Below are 24,419 nucleotides of genomic sequence, written 5' to 3'. Positions count from 1 at the left end.
CTGTCCCTCGCACAGAAAGGCAGCAGCAGAGCTCCTGACCACGAACCAGGCTGCTGGGCCCTTGTGGTAGACAGGCCTCCTAATCCACCTGCTCCAGCCAACAGAGCAGTCCAAGGCCATGCCTCCCACACGCCAGCCTACATCAGGGCACCCTGGTTCAGCCATGAGGTTCCTTCTCTCTCTGGCACTCCTCTAACGTGGAAAGGCTATCAGCCCTGACGAGGGTGAATGTGTGGTACAGTCTGCATCTCCTTCTACTTAAGCGGTCTCCTTGGAAGAGGACAGATAGGGAGTTTGAGGTGGACTGATGAGTTGCTTCTGAATAGTGAAGAGCTGAGAGGCAGGGTAACCTTCTACAAAAGTCAGCCAGAGTCGCTGTATCTGATCCACTGGGTGACAAGGGGTCTCGGGGTAAATGGGACTAGAGCAGGGGTGGGCAAACTTTTTGACTCGAGGGCCACAATGGGTTCTTAAACTGGACCGGAGGGCCGGAACAAAAGCATGGATGGAGTGTTTGTGTGAACTAATATAAATTCAAAGTAAACATCATTACATAAAAGGGTACGGTCTTTTTTTTTTTTTTTTTTTTTAGTTTTATTCATTTCAAATGGGACGGATCCGGCCCGCGGGCCGTAGTTTGCCCACGGCTGGACTAGAGACTTGGATGGAAAAATAAAATCCATGCCAAAGTGACTGGCCCTGTCGGTAGGAGGGGACTCCCTGGAATAGGAGCCTGTGGCGTGTAGAAAAATGAAAGAAATCCAGTTTAGCCAGAGGACATTAATACCAAAGAGATGGCCAGCATTAGAGTGATCAGAAAGGAGAACGCGAGAGTTTGCATGAGTGAGGATGGGAAGAAATGGATCAAAGTCCGTAAGAAAAAGCAGTACTAAGTGAGCTGGTAGGGTAAGAAAATCTCTCTTCCCAGGGCAGGAGTGAGGGCACTGGCCTAGGGAAAACAGTTTTATCAGCAACACTGTTGCTCAAACCAAACACTTAGAATTTCAAAGATACCAAGACCAAAACCAAAAACCAAAATGCTCCTGGAGGTAGTTTCTGAAGGGGGGGTAGGGATGACATGGCGCATGAGTGTGAAAGGGACACGAGTCTATGCCTGGAGACAGCAGAAGCTCAGTGTCATTAAAAGGAGTATCTGCCCATTTTGTCTCTGAGCTCTAGCGCCAACCTCAGTAGCTAATATTTTCTGAGGGCTATGTGCTGGGGACAGATAACATGCATTATCTCATTTAATATTCTTAGCAACCCTACGAGTAGTACCATCCCAATTTATAGATAAGGAAACAGGTTTAGAGAGGTGAAGTAACTTGCCAAAAGTCACACAGCTCTTAAGTGGAGTCAGGATCTGAATCCAAGTAGTCTGACTCTGCAACCTTTGCTCTTAATCACCCATCTCGGGTTCTCCACACCCTGCAGGAAACCCAGAAGAGGATGTCAAGGGGTTAATTCCTAAATCCTCCCTCCATAACATACAGAGAGAGGGGCACCTCTAGGAAACTGGGCGACTCCTACGTTAGAGCATTCGGAGGAAACGTTCCTCTGAAAAAACCATCCAGACGGGGAGATCGTGTATCTGCTATGTTTGGGTGATGAACAATGGAGAGCCCATCTCGGGATGCCTGTGGAAAAGAGACACCCTATCCCGACCCCCAGCTCAGGGGCAGCCATGTCTCTAGGGTACTTCAGGGAGACCCTGCCCTGGGGTCTGAGAGAAACAGTCTCCACTCCAGGTGCCTGTTTGCTCTCCTGGAGCCTCTGGCCGTCGCACCCTACAGCAGCTCCTGGGTTTGGCTGGGGCACAGGATTAGCCATCCCCAGGAAATGCCTCCCTCCGGTCCAGGCAGGGATCCCAGCACATCCACCCCTGGAGAGAGTGTGTGTGGTATGGTGGGGTGGGGTGGGAGATGGTGGAATGCTTCCTTCTCTCCAGGTCAGAGATCTGGGGACCACCTGGGGGCCCTCACCCCTCCCACCTCCTTGCTGGGGGAGTGCCCAGTCCAGTGCCCCCTCCATGGCCACCTCCCTCCCCCTAGCTGTGCAGGGGCATGAATCAGCTCTCACAGCTTGTTAAAGCTGGACCTCTTGTTTTCATGCCCTCACCCCAGGAAACAGAGTTACAGCTTTTCCAGCTCTACTCAGCAGGGGGCCAGGGTCCTCACTTTATAAACATCTCCAAGCCTGTGAGAGCAGAGGGCACGGAGATGGTGTGAGACAGGAGCCCAGGGGAAAAGACAGACACTAAGACTCGAGGAGAGAAACAAAGAAGAGCCAAGGAGACAAGACCGGAGTAGCCTGACCAGAAGCCAAGAGGGTCCGAAAGGGCTCTGCTCCAGAAATGGCCCTAAGGATGTTCTGGGCTGGACAGGCTAAGGGGATCCTGGGAGGCTGGAGGATCATCTGCTTGGTGCTATCTCTGCTCCTTCAGCACCCAGGAGTCCACAGCAAATGCTACTTCCAAGCTCAAGGTAACGCTGGGTGAGGCATTAGGAAAGGAAAAGGAGCGGAGGGCATTCACTGGTTGGAGGGGGGCTTAGAGGTGATCCGGGGTCACTCAGAAAAGGAAAAGACTAAATATGGGGAGAGTGTGCCCTTAGCTCTCTCCTACTCCAGGATGATTCTATCTGCCGCCACTGCTCCCCTTTACACTAATATTTCCTGCTCTTCCCTAGCCCCCTGCCACTATGAAGGGAAATATTTTACCCTGGGTGAGTCTTGGCTCCGCAAGGACTGCTTCCACTGCACCTGCCTGCATCCTGTCGGTGTGGGCTGCTGTGACACGTGAGTGACCAGAAATGGCCAGAGAGAATGGCTCTGATGGGAGAGATGGCCAGGGCATGACTAGATTCTGTCAAGTTAGAATGAACAGAATAGCAGTATGAGGCTGACCAAACCTGAAGGTAACAAGAGAGTGAGAGAGAAAGCTTCAGGCTACAAAGTGAGGGAGGTAGGGGTGGATCGAGAAGGAAAATATTGCTGCTATGAAATGAAAAAAAATCCAACTATGGTAGGTGAGAATTTAGTTAGGGGGATCAAAGGGGCACCAGGGGAAGATCTGGGAGGACTGCTGGGAGAAAGGGAATGTGGGGAGGGAAAGGTGGCCCTTCACTGTGCTGACTCCTTCCCCATCCTTTGGGTCCCCAGGTCCCAGCATCCCATCGACTTCCCTGCTGAGTGTGAGGTACGACAGGAGGCAGGAACCTGCCAATTCTCCCTGGTACAGAAATCTGACCCTCGGCTGCCCTGCAAAGGGGGAGGGCCTGACCCAGAGTGGGGCTCGGCTAATACCCCTGTTCCTGGGGCTCCTGCTCCCCATTCCGGCTAAACTCAACTGATCACCCTTCTGCTGACTGCCCACTGCTGCTGCCACTTCCAGGGAAACCACTAGCAGCTGCCAATTTATTCTGAATAAATAAATTAATGCTACAGCTGAAAGCCTGCTTCTCATTGTCCGTGTCATTGGGCCCCAGGTGGAAAAAATGGGCCCTACTAGAGTCCAGGTGCTGAGTTCTCAGGATCCTGAAGAAAGGAGTGCTGTGGTGGGCCAGTTTCAGATGGTTATGGTGCTGGTACTGGGGCCTGGGGCTGCGTATGAGGCCAGGGTCGGGCTTGTGGGCAGCACCTTGATGGGGAGGTCCCAGCTGAAGGTGTCTACAGGCACCTGCTCAGGCCCTGTCCAGGTGACAGGCTCGGGCTGTTCCATAGGAGGTAGGAGCACCAAACCTGGTTCTCGGGATGTTACAAATTCAAAATGCAAGCGCCACTTCAGGGACACTGGAAAAAAGACATAGACAGAGGCATGAGAAGCTAGAATTAAAAGCCAATGACAGGGTAGGGTTAGCAAATTAGCAAAAACCTGTATTTGGGAGGAGGGGGAGAAATCACAGGACAGGGAGCTAGGATCAAGGGTTTTTTTTGAAGTAATCTAGTGTGTTCGCCAGAATGTGACAATAAGGACAGCAATGTCAAGAATCTAAGAGCCCAAATGTAAGACAGTCAAGATGTGACAGCCTAGAGTTCAAGGGGCTCGGGAATCAGCGATCAGTGAATCACGGGTCCCCGTGAGAATGGGTAGGGAAGGAGAGCTCCAAAGCCGTTAAGCCTGCAGGGGTCAGTGCATCTAGGAAACAGGTTGAAGATCTAATAGAGTGTTAAGGGTCAGAAACTGGATGTAGGTAGTATGTCTGAGTGTTAAGAATCAGGATCCATTACATTGTATCTAAGGACAGTATTTTGCTCTCTCCCCACCTCCGATAATGGTCAGGGTCTCACCAATGGCAGTGCAGAAGCCTGGGGTGGAGCTGAGAGGGATGGGGAGGGAGAAGCTGGTTCTGGTTGTATGGAGGCAGGACTCCTGGTGTCGGGCATGAGTCACATGGGACACAGAGGGGGCACCCCCTGCCCCGCGGCGCCGCTGGTACTCTGGCTGTACACGCTCCTCGGTCTGCAAACTTACTGAAAACTGGGAGCAAGAAAAGCGTGTGCTAGCAGGCACTGGGAACTGCTGACTCTAGGTGAGAGGGCAGCCCAACCTCAACCTGCTTTACCAGAGACCCCACTATCCACTTATACATACCACCCCTCTTTATGCAGGCCCTTCTGCTACCCTAGCCCTTCAGGCCCAGCGTCCCATAAGCCCCTCTCCCTTCTCACCTGCAAACAAGCTACAGTTCCTTCCCCTAAGTTTAAGGTTCCCACCACGTCCTCGCCAAGTCTGTATACAGATTTGAAGATGCCAAATGTCCCAACTTTTCCTCGGCCATCACTGATATTGTATAGATCTGGGGAAACAGGACACTGTAAGCCTGGAGTCCACACTGGAGACTGCCTAGGTCAGGACTTGGAGCCAGAAGCCAAAAGGGGGGCTTTTCTTTATAATCTGGGTGAGGTATTAGTGGATCCTCAGAAGCATGTGGCAGTTAGAGAACTTGCCCCTGAGACAGGAGGGGAGGAGGGGGTGGGACAATCTTGAAAGGGTTCTCACGGAGGCTGCGGCAGGATGTGGCAGCCATGAGGCGCTCCCCAGCCAGCTCAGCTAGCCATGAATCCTTCTTCCCCCCTTCATCCTCCTCCAAGAATGGACTGGATGGGGCTACAGCCTCATCCTGGGGAAACCGGACATCCTGAAGGCCTAGAAAGAAAATGAGCAGAGAAGTAGTGCTGGGAGGGAACAGAGGTAAGGGTAGAAGTTAGGTAAGAGTGGACCCCAACCTGAGAGGGCTGCAGGTCAGAGGAGACGTGGCTGGGGTACACATCTAAACCTCTTCTCCAGAGCCCGCCCTCTACAACCCCCTCGCACCTGCCCTAAGACCAGGAAGCTTCCCTCCAGCCCCTCTCACCAGCTCTCTAACCCCATTTCTGCTTTGGTGAGCCTCTTCCCTAGCCCTTCCCTCCAGGAACCCTTACTTACCAGTCAGCACAAGAACCCTCAGAGGGACCCTGAGTAGCGTGATGGGTGAGTTGACACGCTGGCAGCCAATGGTCAATTTGTAGACATACTTAACTGACTGACCTCGGAAGGAGGGTGGTCCCTCTATGGGTAGCACTTCGCTGTAGGAATCTGGTTGGGAAGTAGTAGTCAGGGCAGCCAGAGGCAGCCAGAGAAGTCCTCCCTCCGGGAATCTCAGAAGGGGTGGGAGACAGTCACTTACATGATTTGGACTCCCCAGGTTCTAGCCTCAGGTCACAGAATAGGATTTTTGGTGGAGTGGAAAGGATACACTGACCCCTCTCACCTAAAAAAGATAAAGACTGCAGTTTAATGACCCCATTGTCCAGTACTGGACGAGGCTAGCACATCAAGTGGGGGCAGTAAGCACTGCCAACAAATGACAGCTCACAGTAAGCTATCCCTCTTTTCCTGTTGTGAGATAGCAACAGTCTTACATCCCCAAAGCAACAACCGCAACCCCCACATCCCCAAGTCACGGAGACTATAATGACCCGCCGGAACAACTTAAAAATTTCTCCTTCAGAGACAATTGCCCCATTCCCACCAAAGGCAACTGCCCCGTCTCTAACCTCGGTGTGGGAGAAAGACAGTCTGGCTCTCAGGCTGAACATCTGGCTGGTTGGAGTCTGGGGGAGGCAGTGCTACTCGACTCTCACTGGCATGGAACTGGCAGTGGATTTGGGCACTGGCCCAGGCCAGAGCCTCACTGTGGGAGGAAGTAGAGGAGGCATCAGGGGAGTTCCTGACCTCGCCAGAGCTCTCCCAACGCCCTAGCACACTGTCTAGAGACCAACATGGTTAGGTGCTGTCTTAGGGCCAGGAAATCAGGACCCCAAAGGAAACCATTATTACCAGAAGGGAGAGGGGGGTGGGGAAGGTAGAAGAGGGCAAAGAGGGGATAAATGGTGACAGGAGACCTGCCTTTGGGTAGTGAGCACACTGTACAATTTACAGACGATATTATAGAACTGTATACTTGAAACCTATATGATTTTATTAACCAATAAGCTCAATAAAAAGAAAAAGAGACCATTAGAGAAGTGCACTGTGGGTAAAAGGGAATGGGGGAGGAGGGAGGACGGCAGAGTGGAGGGCTATGTCAACCCCATCGGATAAACAGTCGCTGCTCCAATGACAGCACAATGCGCAGGAAGGTGGCGGTGTAGCTGCAGGGCAACCTGAGCTCTGGCTTCGCACTGCAGACACCAGGCTTCCTGCCAGAGGACCACCTCAGGGCCAGCACTCCCACCTGGATGCCGAGGTGGCCGTGGGGGGCAGCGGGTTGGTGACCGTCACCACACACTCCAGCGCCTCCCCCGCCAGGAACACAGGACCCCGGCTCAGCTCTGCCACTACTTCGATCATGTCAGCTCCGGAACCGGACCTGGGAGGAAACGAAGCGGGTCAGAAGTCAGTCCCCTGGCAGGGAGGGGTGTCTGCGTGGAGCTTGGGGGTGAGGACGCAAAAGACCGGCGCCAGCACCGCGGCGTCGGAGGGAAGCGCCTGCCTTTGGGTGCGGAAGGCGGATGGGCGGTAGGGCCAGCTGGCTCAGGGCTGCCCAGGCGGAGGGCATCGCTCCGGGTCCCCGCTGCCCGCCCTCCTCTCAATACCTGGTTCGTCCCCCTCCTCCCTAACCCCAGCCCGGCCTCTGCCCCCCGCCCCCCAAGGCTCCACGTCCCAGCCGCAGACCCCCGTCCCCTGGCGCCCGCAGCCCAGGCACCTCGCCAGGTGGAAAGCGGGGCTCGGCGCACAGAGGCCCTCACCTGTCCGCCCCTCCCGTCCCGGCCCCGTGAGTGACGGCGTCCGCGGTAGAGGCGGGACTTCCCTTCGGCCCCCTCCCGGGACCGAGCCCCTTCCTGCCGGAAGCGCCCGGCGGGCCGGACCGGAAGGGGTTCGCGTCCTGCCGCCGTGGGTCACCTTCCCACGGCCTGGCACCTCGGCGCGGCGCTGTCCAGTCCCCGGCCGGCGGGACCCGGCGCCCAGCCCGGGGGTACCCGGTGCCGCGGCCCGGGGACGAGGTGGAGGCTGCCGCGCGCGCCCGGCCGGTCCCGGGGGCGGTGCCTCGCGGGCCGGCCCCTCCCCTTTCCGCTGGCCCAGTCGTCGCCCTTTGGCCGGGATCGCTCATCATCGCGGCCCAATGACGACGGGGCCCGGCCCTTCCCGCCCAGGCCCCGGAGAGTCGACGACGGGGAGCTCGAGGCGGCTTCACTGCTGTCGCCGCCGCCGCAGCTGCAGCCTCAGCTCCCGGGTTACACGGAGACACCTGCTCACCGCAGCTTCCCCCAGCGGCCGGCCCGCCAGGACGGCACCTAGCAAGAGTCGGCACCCGCCTCTGCACTTGGCTGGCGAGATACTTTGTATCAGAAGGCGCGGGACCTGGGGCCATCGAGGTCGTGGGGACCCAGGATCCAGGGAGCATGGGGACCGGAGTCCCCGCCTCGGAGCAGACCAGCTGTGCCAAAGGGGACCCACAGGTTTACTGCGCTAAAGACACTGGAGACTCTGAGGCTGTGCAGGTCACTGACGGCGAGAGCCCTGAGGACAGTCGATCCCAAGATGAGCTGGGCTACAGCAATCCGGAGGACCCTGGGCAGCTGATGGCCTCCTACGAGGGGAGAGCCAAGGGCTACCAGGTGCCTTCCTTTGGCTGGCGCATCTGCTTGGCTCATGAGTTTGCCGAGAAGAGGAAACCCTTTAATGCCAATGACATCTCCCTAAGCAACCTGATAAAGCACCTGGGCATGGGCTTGAGGTGAGTAGATCCCACTGCCTAGAGTACCCCGGGCTTCACTTGGTTCCAGCACGAGACTTCCAGCAGAAGTGGGAAGGGGTGAGAAAGCGGGGATGTGCCTTGACCCAATCAAGTGGCTTTTATCCCCAACAGATTCTAAGCCTTGATTTTGAAGAGTAAGACCAGGTCACATCTTGTTGCAACCCTTTACTCCCAGTAACTTGCCTTTTTAGTAGGAAAGAGCAGAAACATCTAGGCCTGCAGCCAGCCTTTCCCATTAAGCTCCCTCTCACATACTCCCTCTTTTCCAAAAATTGGTCTTTGGAGTTAGCTGTGTTGTAGGATAGGAAAGGATAGTGTGGCTGCTGAGGTACTGACACAATGTTGTTTTATTGGGGTGGGGGTGGGTCTCAGAATCCCCTGAGCAGCTGGAGTATTCTCAGTACCTCATTGAGGCACACCACATTACAGTCCAGCACCCATCACGCTTTAGTTCCAAGGCTGCCAGCTCTCTCAATCCTGAGAGGGTGATGAGGGGTGCTGCTCACTCTACTCTGAGATAGACTGGCCCTCTGATCAGAGAGGCACTGCCATAGGTGTCCCCAGAGCTCTTAGGAATAGCCTTCCAGAGCCTGCCCTGGTGTCTCCCTTGCCCCCGCACTCCCTGCCCAAGGATCGCAGATACCCGAAGAGCTTACTCTAGCTGTAGAACTCCTCTAGGTCCCTCCATATCCCCAATGAATTAAAAAACTAGAGACGAGAGACCAAGACCCATTAACAGGAACAGGTGGATGTGAGGACAAAAAGCATCACCCTGAGGTCATCCTGAGTCATTCTACACAGTAAACACAGAGCCACGGAGGGAGGCTTGAAGGCTGTGAAAGCCTGCCCTGACAGCCAAAGGGTGCTTCCCTACCCTGGTTGTGCTCAATGGTTAGAGTGACGTCCCGTTCACCAAAAGGTCCAGGGTTGAATTCCCAGTCAGGGCCCGTGCGTGAGGCAACCAATGGATGTTTCTCTCTCATCGATGTTTTTTTTCCTCTCCCTCTCTCTCACTCCTTCCCTCCATCCCTCGCCCATCCCTTCCTCTTTCTCTAGAATCAATGAAAAAATATATCCTTGGGTGAGGATTTTTAAAAATAAATAAATGGATCCTTTCCTTTCCCATTCAGTGCTTTGGGGCTGGGGTGGGGAGTCCATTTACCTAACCCCAGACCTGGGTAGTGGGAAGGGCCTGGTGCCGCCTAGGAATGCCTCTCCTTTGCTAGTAACTGTGGGTGGCCAGTACCAGAGAACAGTCATCCCTAGCCCAACCTTTGGGTCAAAATAGAATGTAGAGCTAAGGTGCTAAGAGAAGCACTTTGAGGTGCATGTGGTGGGGACATTGAGGTCAAGAACAGATGGTGGCTCAGTTGGTTGGAGCAGTATCCTATACACCAAAAGGTTGCAGGTTCAATTCCCCGTCAGGGCACATACTTATTTGGGGTGCATACGGGAGGCAACCAATCAACGTTTCTCTCTCACATTGATGTTTCTCCCAGTCTCTCTTTCTCTTCCTCTCTCTTTAAAGATGTTTCTAATCTATGTTTCTATCTCTTTCTCTCTCCTTTCCCCTTTCTTTAAAATTAATAAAAAAATATCCTCAGGCGAGGATTAAAAAAAAAAGCAGGTGGGTATCCTACCCCTCTGTCCCTGTGTATGAGCTGAATCAGAGGCCTGAAGCTATGCTCAGGCCCCGGGACCTTGGCTTCCCATATCAGCATAGGGTACAGGCCACTGACACAGGGCTTTTGGAGTGGGATGAGGTCCTGCTCTGGGGAGAAACGGGGGTAAGACAAGGAAGAATTCTGAATGATAATTCTTAAGTTGGGGCTGAAATTATGAAAAGGCCAAATAGGTCAGAAACCTAAGAGAAAGCTGAACTGAGGGTCCTCGAATCAGGAGCTCAAAAAAGACAGAGTTCTCTTGGCCTCAGTGTGGTAAGAATTCAATTTTGATTGCTCTCCCAGACAGTCCATTCATTCAATAAATATTTAAGTGCCAGTTCTATACTAGATACTCCTTTGTTCTGCCTCTCCTCATATCTTGCATTTCGTCCTCATTGCCCTAATGCCCACTGCACTCTCTTTCCCTTCACCAGTCCTTTCTGGCCTCTAGTTTCAGAGTCCAGTTTCCTCTAAATTGGCAGGAAGGATAGTCTGCCTTCCCATCATCTCAGCCTTTGTCTTCCCTCCCTTTCCCTCTACCCCCAGAATGTAAATTCCCTGTTCGTTATGCACATTTCTCCTCCCCTTGCTCCTGTCTATGTTCCTCTCTCTTATGCCCCACTGTTTGTACAATCATATGTAAATTCAGCAAATATTGACTGCAGACCATGTGCCCTGCCCTGTGCTTGAAGCAATGGATAATAATCATCTAGTCGCTGTCACTGTCCCTTTCCCCAAGGAACTTAAAAGTATGTCAGACTCATGTGAGGAACACTGAAATAACAAGACAGCATCTGATTGGGAATTGAGATAGTGTATGTACAAGTAATGATCATACCTGACACAGGTATTTCACTTTATGGCTTTCCTACCTATTATGTCATTTGCTCATTCCATGAGGTGAGTAGTTTGGTAGGGCAGGAGGTATCCTCATTTTGTAGATGAGGAAACTGAGGCTCAGAAGGGTTACTTACACAAGTACATGGTTATAAGTGTTGTGCTTGAATAGTGAATATAAAATGGCTGGGTAGGGAGTAGAACTGGGAGAGAGACTTGCAGGGCAGGGGTTGCAAGAAAGATTAGAAGATGGTCTAGGACAGATGTCACTGAATCCCAAACAGAATCATTTGCCTGCGTGACACAGAGCTGTGACAAGCCCAGGGAAATGTTGTTTTTTAAGACTTTACTGGGATATTACAAGAGAGCAAAATCACAAAGCTTACAGCTTAGAAATCATAACTGGCCCTTTCAACACCTCGGACAAAAGCTGCTGGGTGAGTAAAGCAGTGGCAGTGGAGTTAGAGGTGAGGAAAGATCAGAAAGCTCCTGAGGAGAACAGAGAAAAGAAACAAAGACAGTCCCACACTATAAGCTGGGGACTGGGAAGATGAGGGGACCTTGATCTGTAGAGAAGTTGAGAGGAGGAGGTTTGGAAGCAAAGGTGGGATCCCTAGAACATGTGATGGGAAATCACAGCTGGGTGTCCAGAAAGGTAGGCGACTGCAGCCTGGAAGGCACTTGCCCACAACCCCTTCCATCACACTGCCTCCTGCTCCTCAGGTACTTGCAGTGGTGGTACCAGAAGACTCAGGTGGAGAAGAAGAAACCTTTCATCGACCTCATCAACTCTGTACCCCTGAGACAGATCTATGGTGAGCCCCACCCCAGCTCTGCCCTGTTCAGTGAGGCTGCGCCCAGAGAGGGCACAGAGTGAGGCAAAGATGTTTCCACTTAGCAAGCTTTACTGCCCCCATCCTCTAGGGCAGCGGTTCTCAACCTGTGGGTCGCGACCCCTTTGGGGGTCGAACGACCCTTTCACAGGGGTCGCCTAAGACCATCGGAAAACACAAATATAATTACATATTGTTTTTGTGATTAATCACTATGCTTTAATTATGTTCAATTTGTAACAATGAAATTGGGGGTCACCACAACATGAGGAACTGTATTAAAGGGTCGCGGCATTAGGAAGGTTGAGAACCACTGCCCTAGGGGGTTCCCCCCCCCCAGCTTTATTGATATAATTGGCATATAACATTGTATAAGTTAAAGTGTACATGTTGATTTCATATTCCCATGGTTTTTAGAGGAACCCATCTTTATAGTCTAGAAAGTGAGAAATGGGCTTGTTTTCCTCTACCCATTACCGTAGTAATGGTCCTGATTCTCTTTCTAGGTTGTCCCTTGGGTGGCATCGGAGGAGGCACTATAACCCGAGGCTGGAGAGGCCAGTTCTGTCGTTGGCAGCTTAATCCTGGAATGTACCAGCACCGGACAGTCATTGCCGACCAAGTAAGAGCCAGGTGGTGAAGGAGAGGGCCAAGACAGTACCTCCCCATGCCAGGAAGGGCCTCTTAGCCAGTGTTGGATGTGGCAGGCAGATGTGTAAATGATTCAGTCCAATAAGTCCTTTCAGGATGCTTCCTGTGTGCCCAGCTCTGTGTACTATAGGAATGAGACACTCACAGAGTACACGTTCCTTGAAAGAGTTTACAGCCCTGGCACCTCTGCCCTCCATTTCTCTAATAAATGCCTTCTACCTACATGCTGTCCCCCAGCTCCACTCGCCTAGCCAGTACTCAGCCACAGAGTGCAGAGAATTCCCAGATCACTTCACCTGTTGAAAGAACACATGGTAGGACCAGAAGGGAAAACAAAACCAATGTCTGCAAATCATGAAGAAAACAGATGCATATAAAGCACCAGCTGCTCACCCTGATTTGCCCGCCCTCAGCCAGAGGTCAGCTCCTCTGCTGCTGGTCACTCTGCTGGTCTCTCTGGCTGAGGGCCTGGGAAGCCCCTCGTCCCCCAAGCATAGATTTCTAGCCTTCCTTTTCTGAAGCTTTGCTTCTTTTCCCTCTGTTCCTTCCTGGACTGAGATTACTAGAGGCATGTGATCTACTTTTCATCATCTCTAGTGACCTCTCATGTTGAGTTGTCCACCAAGTTCCTATTTCCTGTCTAAGGGATGCCTCCAGCTTCAGGTCATCTTCAAAGGAGAAATGACTAGCAGACCTTGAGTCCAATTAATGACAGTGCCCTTCCTAGTTAGCTTTACCAACCCTGCCCAATGGTCCCAAGCTTCCTTTCTGGCTCATCACTCAGGTATCCCGAGGGGAATGCCTTCCAGAATCATGACTCTACAGTTAAAGTAGTCATTGCATGCTTAACATGTGTTAGAACTTTTGTGTAATATTTAATACTTAAAGACAATCCTATAAGGTAAGTATATTATTATACCCGTTTACAGAAGAGGAACCTAAGATCTAAAGGAGTTTAGTAACGTGCCCACGATCATATGGTTGGTAAAGGGAAGTACTGGGATTCAGTTCCCTCTGTGGTTAAGAGCCCATGGTCTTGCCTAGCCTTTGTGGTTCAGTGTTTGAGTGTCAAACCTATGAGCCAGGAGGTCATGGTTCGATACCTGACCAGGGCACATGCCCGGGTTGCAGGCTTGATCCCCAGTGTGGGATGTGTGGAAGGCAGCCAATCGATGATTCTCTCTCATCATTGTTATTTCTCTCTCTCTCCCTCTCCCATCCCCTCTGAAATAAAAAAATTTTTTTTTAAAAGAGCCATGGTCTTAACCATTATCTACTATTATAAAAACACAAAACTATTTTTTTATATATGTTTAAAAATATCAGACATACTCTGAACCAAGGGAAGAGATAACAACCCTTCATAGCCCTACCCTCCAGAAGCTTAAATCTTTTTTTTTTTTAATTCTCACCTGAGGGCAATTTTTATTGATTTTTTTTTAGAGAGAAGGGTATGGAGAGAGAAACATTAATTGGTTGTCTCCTATACGTTCCAACCAGGGATCGAACTGGTGACCTAGGTATGTGCCCTGACTGGGAATTGAACTTGCAACCTTTTTGGTGTATGGGATGCCTACTAACTGAGCCACCTGGCCAGGCAAAGCTTAAATTAAAAATATATATATTTATTTATTTATTTTACTGATTTTATAGAGGAAGGGAGAGGGAGAGAAAGAGATAGAAACATCAATGATGAGAGAGCACTGATAGGCTACCTCCTGCACGCCCCACACTGGGGGTCAAGCCCACAACCCGGGTTTGTGCCCTGACCAGCAATCGAACCGTGATCTCCTGGTTCGTAGGTTGACGCTCAACACTGAGCCACACTGGCTGGGCAAGCTTAAATTTTTATTAGGGGACTTTGAGAAGACACTATGAGACCACATCAATGCCAAAATGAGAGGGACACTGAGCAAAAAAAGACACTGCTGCAGACTTTGCCCTTCTCTTCCTACTCATGTCAGCTCTGCCTGACTGACTGGGAGTTGGGGACCTCAGTGACTAGAAAGGGTCCCTGCCCTCAACCCATGGAGCAGTCAGAGTCAGAATTGTAAATAAACACATTGTCACACACTAGAGGCATAGGAGGATACACAGGAGAATGATTCAACGATTGAAGAGAAGAGATGGCATTTGGCCTAGGCCTAAAAGGACAGGGGCGTTTCACCAGATTTAGAATGAGCATGGAGAAAATGTACTGTGCTCAAGGCATAGCGCAGTAGTTCTCAACCTTCTGGCCCTTTAAATACCCAACCATAAAATTATTTTCGTTGCTACTTCGTAACTGTAATGTTGCTACTGTTATGAATCGTAATGTAAATATCTGATATGCAGGATGGTCTTAGGCGACACCTGTGAAAGGGTCGTTCAACCGCCAAAGGGGTCGCGACCCACAGGTTGAGAACCGCTGGCATAGAGTATGTGATATGACCAGAATATAGGTGCTTCAACAGGTAATGAGTCTAATGAGCAGGGAGGGACAGGCCAGATCAAGGGTCTGGAAATCCAGGTAGAAGAGTTTAATCTGAAGGCCATGGGGAGTCACTGGAACATAAACACAGACTAGCATATCTTGATTTGTCTGTAAGAAAGAACTGATACCCAGATGAGTAGGGATGGAGGGTAAAAGCAGAGATGGTGAGGGCTGGCTTAGGGCAAGAAGACCACAGTGGTGAGAAGGGAGAGGAAGTCTGGGAGATAAATGGAGGAGGCCAGACTTGGTGGTGACTCACTGAGCTTGGGGGAGAGGCCTGGGGGTGAGTGAGGCTGTGATGCAGTGGTAACCATTGCAGGCTCTGGAAGCGAGGAGCTACTTGGAAGGAGGGAGACTAGTGTGAAGTGCCTGTGGGTTACCAGGTTCTAGCCTACCTTCTTTCTTGGTTTAGTTCACAGTGTGCTTGCGTCGGGAAGGGCAGACTGTGTACCAGCAAGTCCTGTCCGTGGAGCGCCCAAGTGTCTTGCGCAGCTGGAACTGGGGCCTGTGTGGGTTCTTTGCATTCTACCATGCCCTCTATCCCCGAGCCTGGACTGTCTATCAGCTTCCTGGCCAGAATGTCACCCTCACCTGCCGCCAGATCACACCCGTCTTGCCCCATGACTACCAGGTGAGATTCCCTCTCTGTTTCCTCCATTGTCCTCCCTTCCCTGGGATCTGTCTCAGAAATTCCATGACCTGTGAAAGGGGTTGGAGCATGAACATCATACTGGTTTTCCAGGACCACTGCCCAACTGGTCTTCTGTCTCCTGGTAGATAGCCTGCCTGGGAATATGGGGAGATGCTAGTGGAAATCAAGAATATTTGGGGTGCCGGAACCGGTTTGGCTCAGTGGATAGAGTGTCGGCCTGCGGACTGAAAGGTCCCAGGTTCGATTCCGGTCAAGGGCATGTACCTGGGTTGCGGGCACATCCCCAGTAGGAGATGTGCAGGAGGCAGCTGATCGATGTTTCTCTCTCATTGATGTTTCTAACTCTCTATCTCTCTCCCTTCCTCTCTGTAAAAAATCAATAAAATATTAATAAAAAAAAAAGAATATTTGGGGAGGCCCGGGCAGTGTGGCTCAGTAAGTTCAGCATCAGCCCATGCAGCAGGAGTTCACTGGTTTGATTCCCGGTCAGGGCACATACCCGGGTTGCAGGCTTGATCCCTGGGAGGGGGCATGCAGGAGGCAGCCGATTGATGTTTCTCTCTTATCAATGGTTCTATCTCTCTCCCTCTCCTCTCTCTCAATTAAAAAAAACAACATTTTTAAAAAAGAATATATTGGGAGTATTTGAGTCAGGTCCTTGGTACGAGGCTTGATCATGGGGAGTGGGCCCAGGAGGAGCCACACTGGGACCATCTGAGTCTGATCTCTTGCTCCCAGGATAGCAGTCTGCCTGTAGGAGTCTTTGTGTGGGATGTGGAAAATGAAGGTGATGAAGCCCTGGATGTGTCCATCATGTTCTCCATGCGGAATGGACTGGGAGGTGGGGACGATGCTTCAGGGGGTTTGTGGAATGAGCCCTTCTGTCTGGAGCGTAATGGGGAGACTGTACGGGGGCTGCTGCTGCATCATCCAACCCTTCCAAATCCCTACACGATGGCTGTGGCTGCACGACTCACGGTACGGAGCCGCCTGTCCTATACTATACCTTAACCTGCAACCCCTACTCCCAACCAGCCCCAGAGCCTACCCCTTCCCACCATGGTCTCTTCATTTCCTGAAGTCCTGAGTCCCACTCTCACCACAGCCCATAAGCCTGTGGAACTTGGAGGAGGTGGGAATATGTAACAGGAGCTAGAGCAGTTTGGAAGCCAGCATTCTTTGGAGCTTCCCTTCACAGCTTTTGGCCCTTTAACAGGCAGACACGACGGTAACCCACATCACAGCTTTTGACCCTGACGGCACTGGGCAGCAGGTGTGGCAGGATCTACTTCAGGATGGACAGCTGGACTCCCCCGCTGGTGATGGGGGGGTCTAACAGGGAGGTGGTGGGAAAAGAGATTGTCCCTGTCTTGAGAGCAGGGTGGGAGGCCTGGTAATGAATTGGCCTTGCTCCCGTCTTAGGGATCCTTGGGGATGAAGGAGGTGTCTGTGCTGACTCCTCTGTGCTTCTCTCAGGTCGAAGCACCCTCTCGCAGAAAGGGGTAGGCATCGCTGGGGCTGTGTGTGTTACGAGTAAGCTGCCACCTCGAGGCCGGTGCCGAATGGAGTTCTCACTGGCCTGGGACATGCCCAGAATCATGTTTGGAGCTCAGGGCCAGGTCTACTACAGGTGAGGGGACAGAGAATAGGGATCCAAGGTGGTAGGTTGTGACCTGGAGCCCATGTTCTTACCCCTCCCCTTTCTTCTCACCCCAGGCGATACACAAGGTTCTTTGGCTCAGATGGTGATGCAGCACCCGCCCTTAGTCACTATGCACTGTGCCAATACGCAGACTGGGAAGAGCGGATCTCAGCTTGGCAGAGCCCAGTATTGGATGACAGGTGTCAATGGGGCCATCTCTTCCCTTCCTCCCAGGCACTCACACTCCAATTAGGACTCCTTAATTCACTCTCCACCCACCAAAGTCAGCAGAGTAGAGCTGGGATTCACTTGGTGCCCCCACTCAACTGAACCCCCGAGTCCTTCCTTTCCTGGGAGGTCCACACTTACTAGAACACTCCCTCCTGACTCCCCAGGTCCCTGCCTGCCTGGTACAAATCTGCACTCTTCAATGAGCTCTACTTCCTGGCTGATGGAGGCACAGTATGGCTGGAAGTTCCCGAGGACTCCCTACCAGAGGAGCTGGGAGGGAACATGTGTCAGCTCCGCCCCCTCCTCACGGAGTATGGTCGATTTGGCTACCTTGAAGGTACGAGCTGCTGGTGGCCATAGTACGGCAGGCCGTATCTGTGAGGCCAGTTAGTGCCCTACCACCAGGCAGGACGGTAAGTGCTGCCTGCTCAGGTCATTGGTTGGGATGAGGGGTAACTGGCAGGTATAGAGTGTGACAGTGCCCCACCCCCAACTCCAGAGGACAAGCTAGGTAGGGAGGGGAATACGAAGAGAAATTCTGGCAACAGCGTGTATCCCTCCTTCCTCCAGGCCAGGAATATCGCATGTACAACACATATGATGTCCACTTCTACGCTTCCTTCGCCCTCATCATGCTATGGCCCAAACTCGAGCTCAGCCTGCAGTATGACATGGGTGAGGGTCTCTTTTGTGCCTCTTCTGCCCCCGTAGCTTCTCCTGACCCCTGAACCTTTGTGGTCCCTCACATTGTCTTTTTCCCCCCATCATAACCTATACCCTATTTACTGGTTTCCTTCTGGGGTCACACACAGCTCTACACCACACCAAGACTGCCCATTCTCCCCCCACCCCACCCCCAACAACTTGTATGTTTGCTCCCCCAGCTCTGGCCACACTTGGGGAAGACCTGACATGGCGACGGTACCTGATGAGTGGGGTAATGGCACCTGTGAAAAGGAGGAATGTCATCCCCCATGATATTGGGGACCCAGGTAAAAGTCCTTCCACCTCAAGGTCAGCTTCCCTCCCTCTACCCTAACGCCAACGCAAATAAACCAGGTTCCCTTCCCTCCTGCAGATGACGAGCCATGGCTCCGGGTCAATGCGTATGTGATCCATGATACTGCTGACTGGAAAGACCTGAATTTGAAGTTTGTGCTGCAGGTTTATCGGGACTATTACCTGACAGGGGACCAGGGCTTCCTGAGGGACATGTGGCCTGTGTGTCTGGTAAGGGATGCATGTACAGGGGCATGACTGGTGTTTGGGGAGAGATAGCTAGCTGCTGTCTTTCCTTAGTATCTAGGTCTGCACTCTCTTGGTCCCTCTCTAGGCTGTGATGGAGTCTGAAATGAAGTTTGACAAGGACCAAGATGGACTCATTGAAAATGGAGGCTATGCAGACCAGACCTATGACGCTTGGGTCACCACAGGCCCCAGGTTGGGGGACAGGGATTTACAGGGGGCCTGAGGTGGCAACTAAGCACTAAGGGACTGTGGGCTCAAGGAAGGGTGACTCATTGCCTGTTACATAGCATGGGAATGGCTGGAGCTGCCAAGTCTGACCCCTAAACCCATTTTCCTGCTCAGTGCTTATTGTGGAGGGCTGTGGCTGGCAGCTGTGGCTGTGATGGTCCAGATGGCTGCTCTGTGTGGGACACAGGACATTCAAGATAAGTTTTCTTCCATCCTCAACCGGGGCCAGCACGCCTATGAGAGACTGCTATGGAATGGTGAGTTGAGGGATTCCTAAGGAGTCTTAAGGCAGCTGTGGGAACACAAAGAGACTTACTTTTGCCCTTCCTCCACTCCAGGCCGCTATTACAACTATGATTGCAGCTCTCGGCCTCAGTCCTGTAGCATCATGTCTGACCAGTGTGCTGGCCAGTGGTTCCTGAGGGCTAGTGGCCTAGGAGAAGGAGAAACTGAGGTGAGAGAGACTAGGAGGAACCAGGTGGGTTTTTCTTGGAAGAAGCAAGTTTAAGAGACTGTTTCTGCCTTTGCCCCTCTAGGTATTTCCTACCCAACACGTGGTTCGTGCTCTCCAAACTATCTTTGAATTCAATGTCCAGGCCTTTGCAGGAGGGACCATGGGGGCTGTGAATGGGATGCAGCCCCAGGGTGTCCCTGATCGATCCAGTGTCCAGTCTGATGAAGTCTGGGTGGGCGTGGTCTATGGGCTGGCAGCCACCATGATCCAGGAGGTAATGCACTGCCTTCTCCATCTCTCCCCCGTCTGTCTCATGGCCCAGCACTTCCTCAGCCCTCAGTTATTTGTACTGCCTAACCCATGCCATCTTATTCACCTAGAAAGCCCCCCTCTTTCCCCTGGCATGCATTCCATCTCCTGCCTTCAGTCATCTGCCTGTGGGTTAAATTTATCTCCCCCATTAGCTGGGAACTGCCTGAGGGCAGAGACCCCATTGCCTCCATCTGTCCAGTTAGAGACTATTCAGGGGGGGCCAACTAATGTGACTGCCATCTCTCCCTACAGGGCCTGACTTGGGAGGGCTTCCAGACAGCTGAAGGCTGCTACCGTACTGTGTGGGAGCGCCTGGGCCTGGGCTTCCAGACCCCGGAGGCATACTGCCAAAAGCGAGTGTTCCGCTCTCTGGCCTACATGCGGCCACTGAGCATCTGGGCCATGCAGCTGGCCCTGCAGCAGCAGCATAAAAAGGCTGAGCTCCAAACATCCAGGGCACAGGACTAAGCACAGGGTCTAAACTCGGACCAAAGGAAGTCATGGCAAACCCAAGTCCAGAGTGAGCCCCCTGAACTATGGGAGGGAGGCACTAACATAAATCCCACATGGCATTTGCTCTTCCCTATCCCCCATCTTCTGCAACCCTGAGCCACTAGGACAATCATGCTCCCCTCCCCTTCTCCCCACCAACTCTCACCAGTAAAGGGGTTGAGGGTAACCCAGGCATCAGAATCACTTACTTATTTATTTCCTCATCCCATCCCCTCACTGCATGAAATGTTCAAGGTCAATTGATTCCCCCAGGTCCATTCATGGGGTGATAGACATACATGGGTGAAATAAAAGACCCAGAAAGATGGTAAGTGTGGTGTGTTTGAGCCCTAAGGCATCCTAACAGGGCACAGATGCTAAAACTAGCCTTCTCGTATTCCTTCTCATTTGGCCTCCCATCTAGCCCGAGTATCTGCCCTGCAAGATAACAGATATGGGGCTGTGGGCAGGGAGCCATTCCCCTTCTCTTGTGAGATTTGCATGCAGGGGAACGATGGGACCCAGGCAGGCGAACTTTGAAAAGGGATCAGGGAGTGGCAACTTCAGGGGAGGCTCTGTGCCAGGAGCCTGAGGCATGTGGGAGGGCAGGCAGCAAGAGTTGCCAGGAGCCTGGAGCTCATGGTCTGAGCTATCCTTTGGTTCCTCCGACTGCAGGACAGACAGCTCCAGCTGATGAGGGAGGGCACGAAGCTGGCGGGATAATACTGAGAAGAAAAAGACTCTTTAGAAGCAGGCCAGGCTTTTCCCACTAGTTCACCCATAATACTATCCTCAAGTCCCTCACCTCCATGCTCAGCTGGCAGGCTCCCCCTGGTGCCAGAGGAGTACATAGCAGGTACAAGGGCGAGACAGAAGGAGAACAGTAGGACCTGGAACACAAGAAAAGGAAATGATGAAGAGCTCTGGATTGCACCCATCCCTGCACCTGGAAGAAGGATCTCTCCTTCCATCACCATCCTTACCAGGACGCAGGTGCTGCTGCTGCTGCTGGTTTTGTTAGATATCTCAATCACCATGGCCCGGAGTCTCCTCAACTGATCCAGGAGGGACCTAGAAGAAGAGGGGACAGTGAGCAGCCCTCTCCTGGCACCCTGAGCTACAATGAAACCTTTCTGTTAAGGCCACCCTTCCGTCTGTGCACTAGAGCAGGGGTCCTCAAACTTTTTAAACAGGGGGCCAGTTCACTGTCCCTCAGACCGTTGGAGGGCCGGACTAGTTTTAAAAAAAAACTATGAACAAATTCCTATGCACACTGCACATATCTTATTTTGAAGTAAAAAAAACAAAACGGGAACAAATACAATATTTGTATTTGCACGTGGCCCGCGGGCCGTAGTTTGAGGACCCCTGCACTAGAGCCTCTAAAAATTTAAATTTAATAACATGTATACCTCCTGTATACATGAGACCTAGAAACAGAGTAATTCTCTTTATGTCCTATTTTTACAAATGACTTCCTCCTCTCTGTGGACAAAATGCCTAAAGTTCCTCATTAAAACAAATACACAGCTCTGCCCTGCCCTGACTTAAACTTCTTTGCAAATAGTGGTTCTACACTGCCTAATTAGCTACACACATAACCCTCACCAGCAGTCTAGCCCAACTCACCTATGTTCGGATTCCAGCCAAACTGAATTACGCTGTGTTCTCTCCCTACAACGCTCCTCTCCTTCTATACCCCCACCCCAACTCCTAGAGTCCTATCTATTATTAAATGTCATCTGCCCTATGAGGTCTTTCTTACTCTCTCTTTTTTAAAAATACATTTTTATTGATTTCAGAGAGGGAGAGAGAAACATCCATGATGAGAGAGAATCATTGACTGGCTGCCTCCTGCACGCCCCACACTGGGGGTCGAACCCACAACCTGGGTATGTGCCCTGAACAGGAACTGAACTGTGACCTGGTTCATAGGTCAAAACTCAACCACTGAGCCACTCCAGCTGGGCTTTCTTGTCTTTCTTGATACTTAACTTATCCTTCGTTATGTGTGAATGTATGCCCCATTACTGTGAGCTTAGAATCAGAAACCAAATAAGGGCAAAGACTCAGACCTTGTATGTAGGAGCTGCCCAGCTGGGAATCAAGTGTGGAGCAAGGAAAAAGTGAGACAGCAGGAGAGGGAGGATGTCACAGAGAGGTGCTTACAGGTTCTGTTCCTCCAGGAGCTGTACTTTGTTCTGTAGCTCCAGGTTCTGGGCTGTGTATTTCAAGACCCTGAGGGAATAACAGGGATGTGGGGATATGGCCTGGCTCCTCCCTTCAAAAACCTCCCACTTCCAACTACTTCTGTTCCCCCGACCCCAGAGTCCCTCTCCCGTTATACCTGCTCTCTAAACCCCCCACATACACCTTCTTCTTCCTGCGGCTCTCCTGAGCAGACTTTTTATTTCGAATCTTCCTCCGCACTCGTTTCAGAACTTGTTCCTCCGCCTGAGAGAATGAATACAAGGAAAGGGGGTCTCAGACCAGAGTTGGAAGGTAACTGAGTTCAGTCATCTTCCCGATGCAGGAATCCCTTCTACAGCTCCCCTTACCAATAGGCACTCCGGTTCTGGCTGAATGCCTCCGAGGACCCGCTGTTAACACCCTCACAAGCCAGACCATTTTTAACAATTTTATTAATTAAAAATCTTCCTTATTCTGAGCCAACTCCTGCCTTCCACCCCTTGCACTTACCAAATACCTACTCTCTGGGCCATATAGAACAAATTAAATGGCCCTTAGCTATTTTAAGGCACTCAACATTTCCTAAGTTAATCTGGGCAAAAATTTACTTCATTTAGCTCCTCAGAATGGACCACATCCTTTTAATATCTGGGCTCAAAACTGGACAGTAAGATGTGGTCTAGCCAGTGTAATGAAGAACAAGACAGGAACTGCCCTTCTAGAGGCAATACCTCTTAATATCGCCTCCAAACCCCATTCACCTTCTTAGTAGCCATATCACAATGCTGATTCATGCTTTGAAGAAATTAAAATTTCTTAATCTTTGCCAGTAAATCGCGATTTCATCATAGTATATCATGCTTGTGAAGCTGCCACTCATTCTTGCTATGCTACTTAATCCAGCCTAAAAACTTAACTCTACCTTTCAGCTATAGATGGATTACCATGAAGCCAGTGAAGTCTACAGTCAGGACCCCTTGTTTGCAGTCCTTTCCAAGTCCCTATACTACTAACGCACTAATACTTTTGAATTCTTCTTAAAGAGAACACGCAAATTCGTGTAAGCCCCACAAAACAGGATCTTCCCCTGCAGCTAGCATACTAACTACATTCCCCAGTTTCCTATTAACAGCAAATTTGCTAAATTTCTCACTTCAGTCCTTTTTCAAGTTACTGATAAAATTAACAGAACTGGCCTACTTGGGACTCACAACCCCCCTCCAGCCTTTACTCAACCGATGGAAGGCCTACCTTAGTGAGAGGCAGCGTGCCAGGCAGAGTAAAGCCCTCCTGCTCCAAAAGCCTCTTCTCCTCATCTGTCAGTGTCAGCCCAACAACCTCCTGGGTTAGGAAAGGTGGGCAGCAGGGGAGCAAGGGGATGTCAGAGAGGAGTGAGGGGTCCGGCCCCACCTCTGCAACGTGGGAATAATCCTCCTGTAAACCAAGTCCAGTACCTGCTCTGCCGGGTCCTCCACGTGCAGGGGAGCCATCTGGACCCCCTCTTTTCCACAGCTCCCACTATCTGCAAAAGGGAAAGTGAACAGCCAGGCCCATGAATCCTCTCCTTCCCCCCAAACTTCACTACTTCATGCTCACCTAGGTCTATGGAAACATGTTCTTGGGAGAGAGAGTAGGTGTGGTCATGGTGGACAAAACAGGGATTAGAGTTGCTGAAAATGTTCAACGACGCTGGGGGGCTCGGCAGGGAGCGCAGGAAATCCTCGACGTCCCAGTCGCTCAGTGCCTGCACGGGGTTCAAATGAACAGTCCTCGGCCTATCACCACCCATGCCCCACGAACACCCCGGCCCGCGCCGACCGGCCTCAGGGCCCCCACCCACCTCAGAAAGCGGCAACTCCCAGTCCAGCGGAGCCTCCAGGACCTCATCGGGCGCCGCCCCCAAATCTCCGCTTTCCTCTAGCAGGAAGCCCAGCAGGTCCTGTTCACCCGGGTCCAACGCCAGCTCCATAAGGGAAATCTACCGGAAAAAATGGACATAAACACAGAGTTCAGCCCTCCACCTGGCCCCAACCCCGAATCCCAGGCACAATACCCACCGACGGTCAGCCGGCCCCACCTATCCGCTACTCCCTCTTCAGCCGGCTTTCCGCCTCCCAGTCTCGATTTTCCTCAGCTTCCAACACAGCGGAAGTGACGCAGCCCCCGAGGCATTCTGGGAGTTGGAGTTCCCGGGAACGCGGAAGTGGCCTACGTGCGGCGCCACGTCCCGGAGCTATGCAAATAGAGGGGACGTCCCTGCCTCCTCCTCACG

At 51.8% G+C, this 24,419-nt stretch overlaps 4 protein-coding genes across 7 annotated transcripts; 2 read left to right on the top strand and 2 right to left on the bottom strand.

The window, feature by feature from the left end:
• Window positions 1-2,126: 2,126 nt before the first annotated feature.
• Window positions 2,127-3,340, top strand: MSMP (microseminoprotein, prostate associated). Its single transcript, XM_059657323.1, has 3 exons — window positions 2,127-2,483; window positions 2,688-2,796; window positions 3,160-3,340. Exons 1-3 carry the CDS (start codon window positions 2,354-2,356, stop codon window positions 3,338-3,340), a joined length of 420 nt encoding a protein of 139 aa, XP_059513306.1. The 5' UTR covers window positions 2,127-2,353.
• On the bottom strand, window positions 3,019-19,143 carry RGP1 (RGP1 homolog, RAB6A GEF complex partner 1). 3 transcript variants are annotated; one of them, XM_059657313.1, is made up of 9 exons: window positions 19,016-19,143; window positions 6,717-6,851; window positions 6,037-6,173; window positions 5,667-5,750; window positions 5,426-5,575; window positions 5,000-5,146; window positions 4,669-4,796; window positions 4,288-4,477; window positions 3,019-3,789 (listed from the first exon to the last, which is right to left on the bottom strand). In XM_059657313.1, exons 2-9 carry the CDS (start codon window positions 6,830-6,832, stop codon window positions 3,566-3,568), a joined length of 1,176 nt encoding a protein of 391 aa, XP_059513296.1. In that variant the 5' UTR covers window positions 6,833-6,851; window positions 19,016-19,143; the 3' UTR covers window positions 3,019-3,565. The 3 variants fall into 3 exon arrangements, with proteins under 3 accessions (XP_059513296.1, XP_059513294.1, XP_059513297.1); XM_059657311.1 differs by lacking the exon at window positions 19,016-19,143 and adding an exon at window positions 7,231-7,886; XM_059657314.1 differs by lacking the exon at window positions 19,016-19,143 and adding an exon at window positions 7,188-7,279.
• GBA2 (glucosylceramidase beta 2) lies at window positions 7,885-20,289 on the top strand. The gene is made up of 17 exons (XM_059657310.1): window positions 7,885-8,219; window positions 11,465-11,556; window positions 12,081-12,196; window positions 15,111-15,329; window positions 16,089-16,328; window positions 16,567-16,669; window positions 16,827-16,980; window positions 17,067-17,192; window positions 17,388-17,560; window positions 17,794-17,898; window positions 18,108-18,215; window positions 18,302-18,453; window positions 18,557-18,663; window positions 18,814-18,956; window positions 19,038-19,153; window positions 19,236-19,427; window positions 19,718-20,289. Exons 1-17 carry the CDS (start codon window positions 7,885-7,887, stop codon window positions 19,931-19,933), a joined length of 2,697 nt encoding a protein of 898 aa, XP_059513293.1. The 3' UTR covers window positions 19,934-20,289.
• CREB3 (cAMP responsive element binding protein 3) lies at window positions 20,153-24,354 on the bottom strand. 2 transcript variants are annotated; one of them, XM_059657318.1, is made up of 10 exons: window positions 24,225-24,354; window positions 23,988-24,125; window positions 23,744-23,891; window positions 23,602-23,669; window positions 23,399-23,488; window positions 22,305-22,411; window positions 22,127-22,195; window positions 20,941-21,028; window positions 20,763-20,847; window positions 20,153-20,682 (listed from the first exon to the last, which is right to left on the bottom strand). In XM_059657318.1, the coding sequence occupies exons 2-10, from the start codon at window positions 24,114-24,116 to the stop codon at window positions 20,378-20,380; spliced, it is 1,089 nt and encodes a 362-aa protein (XP_059513301.1). In that variant the 5' UTR covers window positions 24,117-24,125; window positions 24,225-24,354; the 3' UTR covers window positions 20,153-20,377. The 2 variants fall into 2 exon arrangements, with proteins under 2 accessions (XP_059513301.1, XP_059513300.1); XM_059657317.1 differs by having other exon boundaries at window positions 24,205-24,328.
• Between the last annotated feature and the right edge of the window lie 65 nt (window positions 24,355-24,419).

This window comes from Myotis daubentonii, chromosome 11 (genome assembly GCF_963259705.1).
Source record: "Myotis daubentonii chromosome 11, mMyoDau2.1, whole genome shotgun sequence".
In the NCBI taxonomy this organism is placed as follows: Eukaryota; Metazoa; Chordata; class Mammalia; order Chiroptera; family Vespertilionidae; genus Myotis; species Myotis daubentonii.
This window is presented reverse-complemented; position numbering and strand designations above follow the sequence as displayed.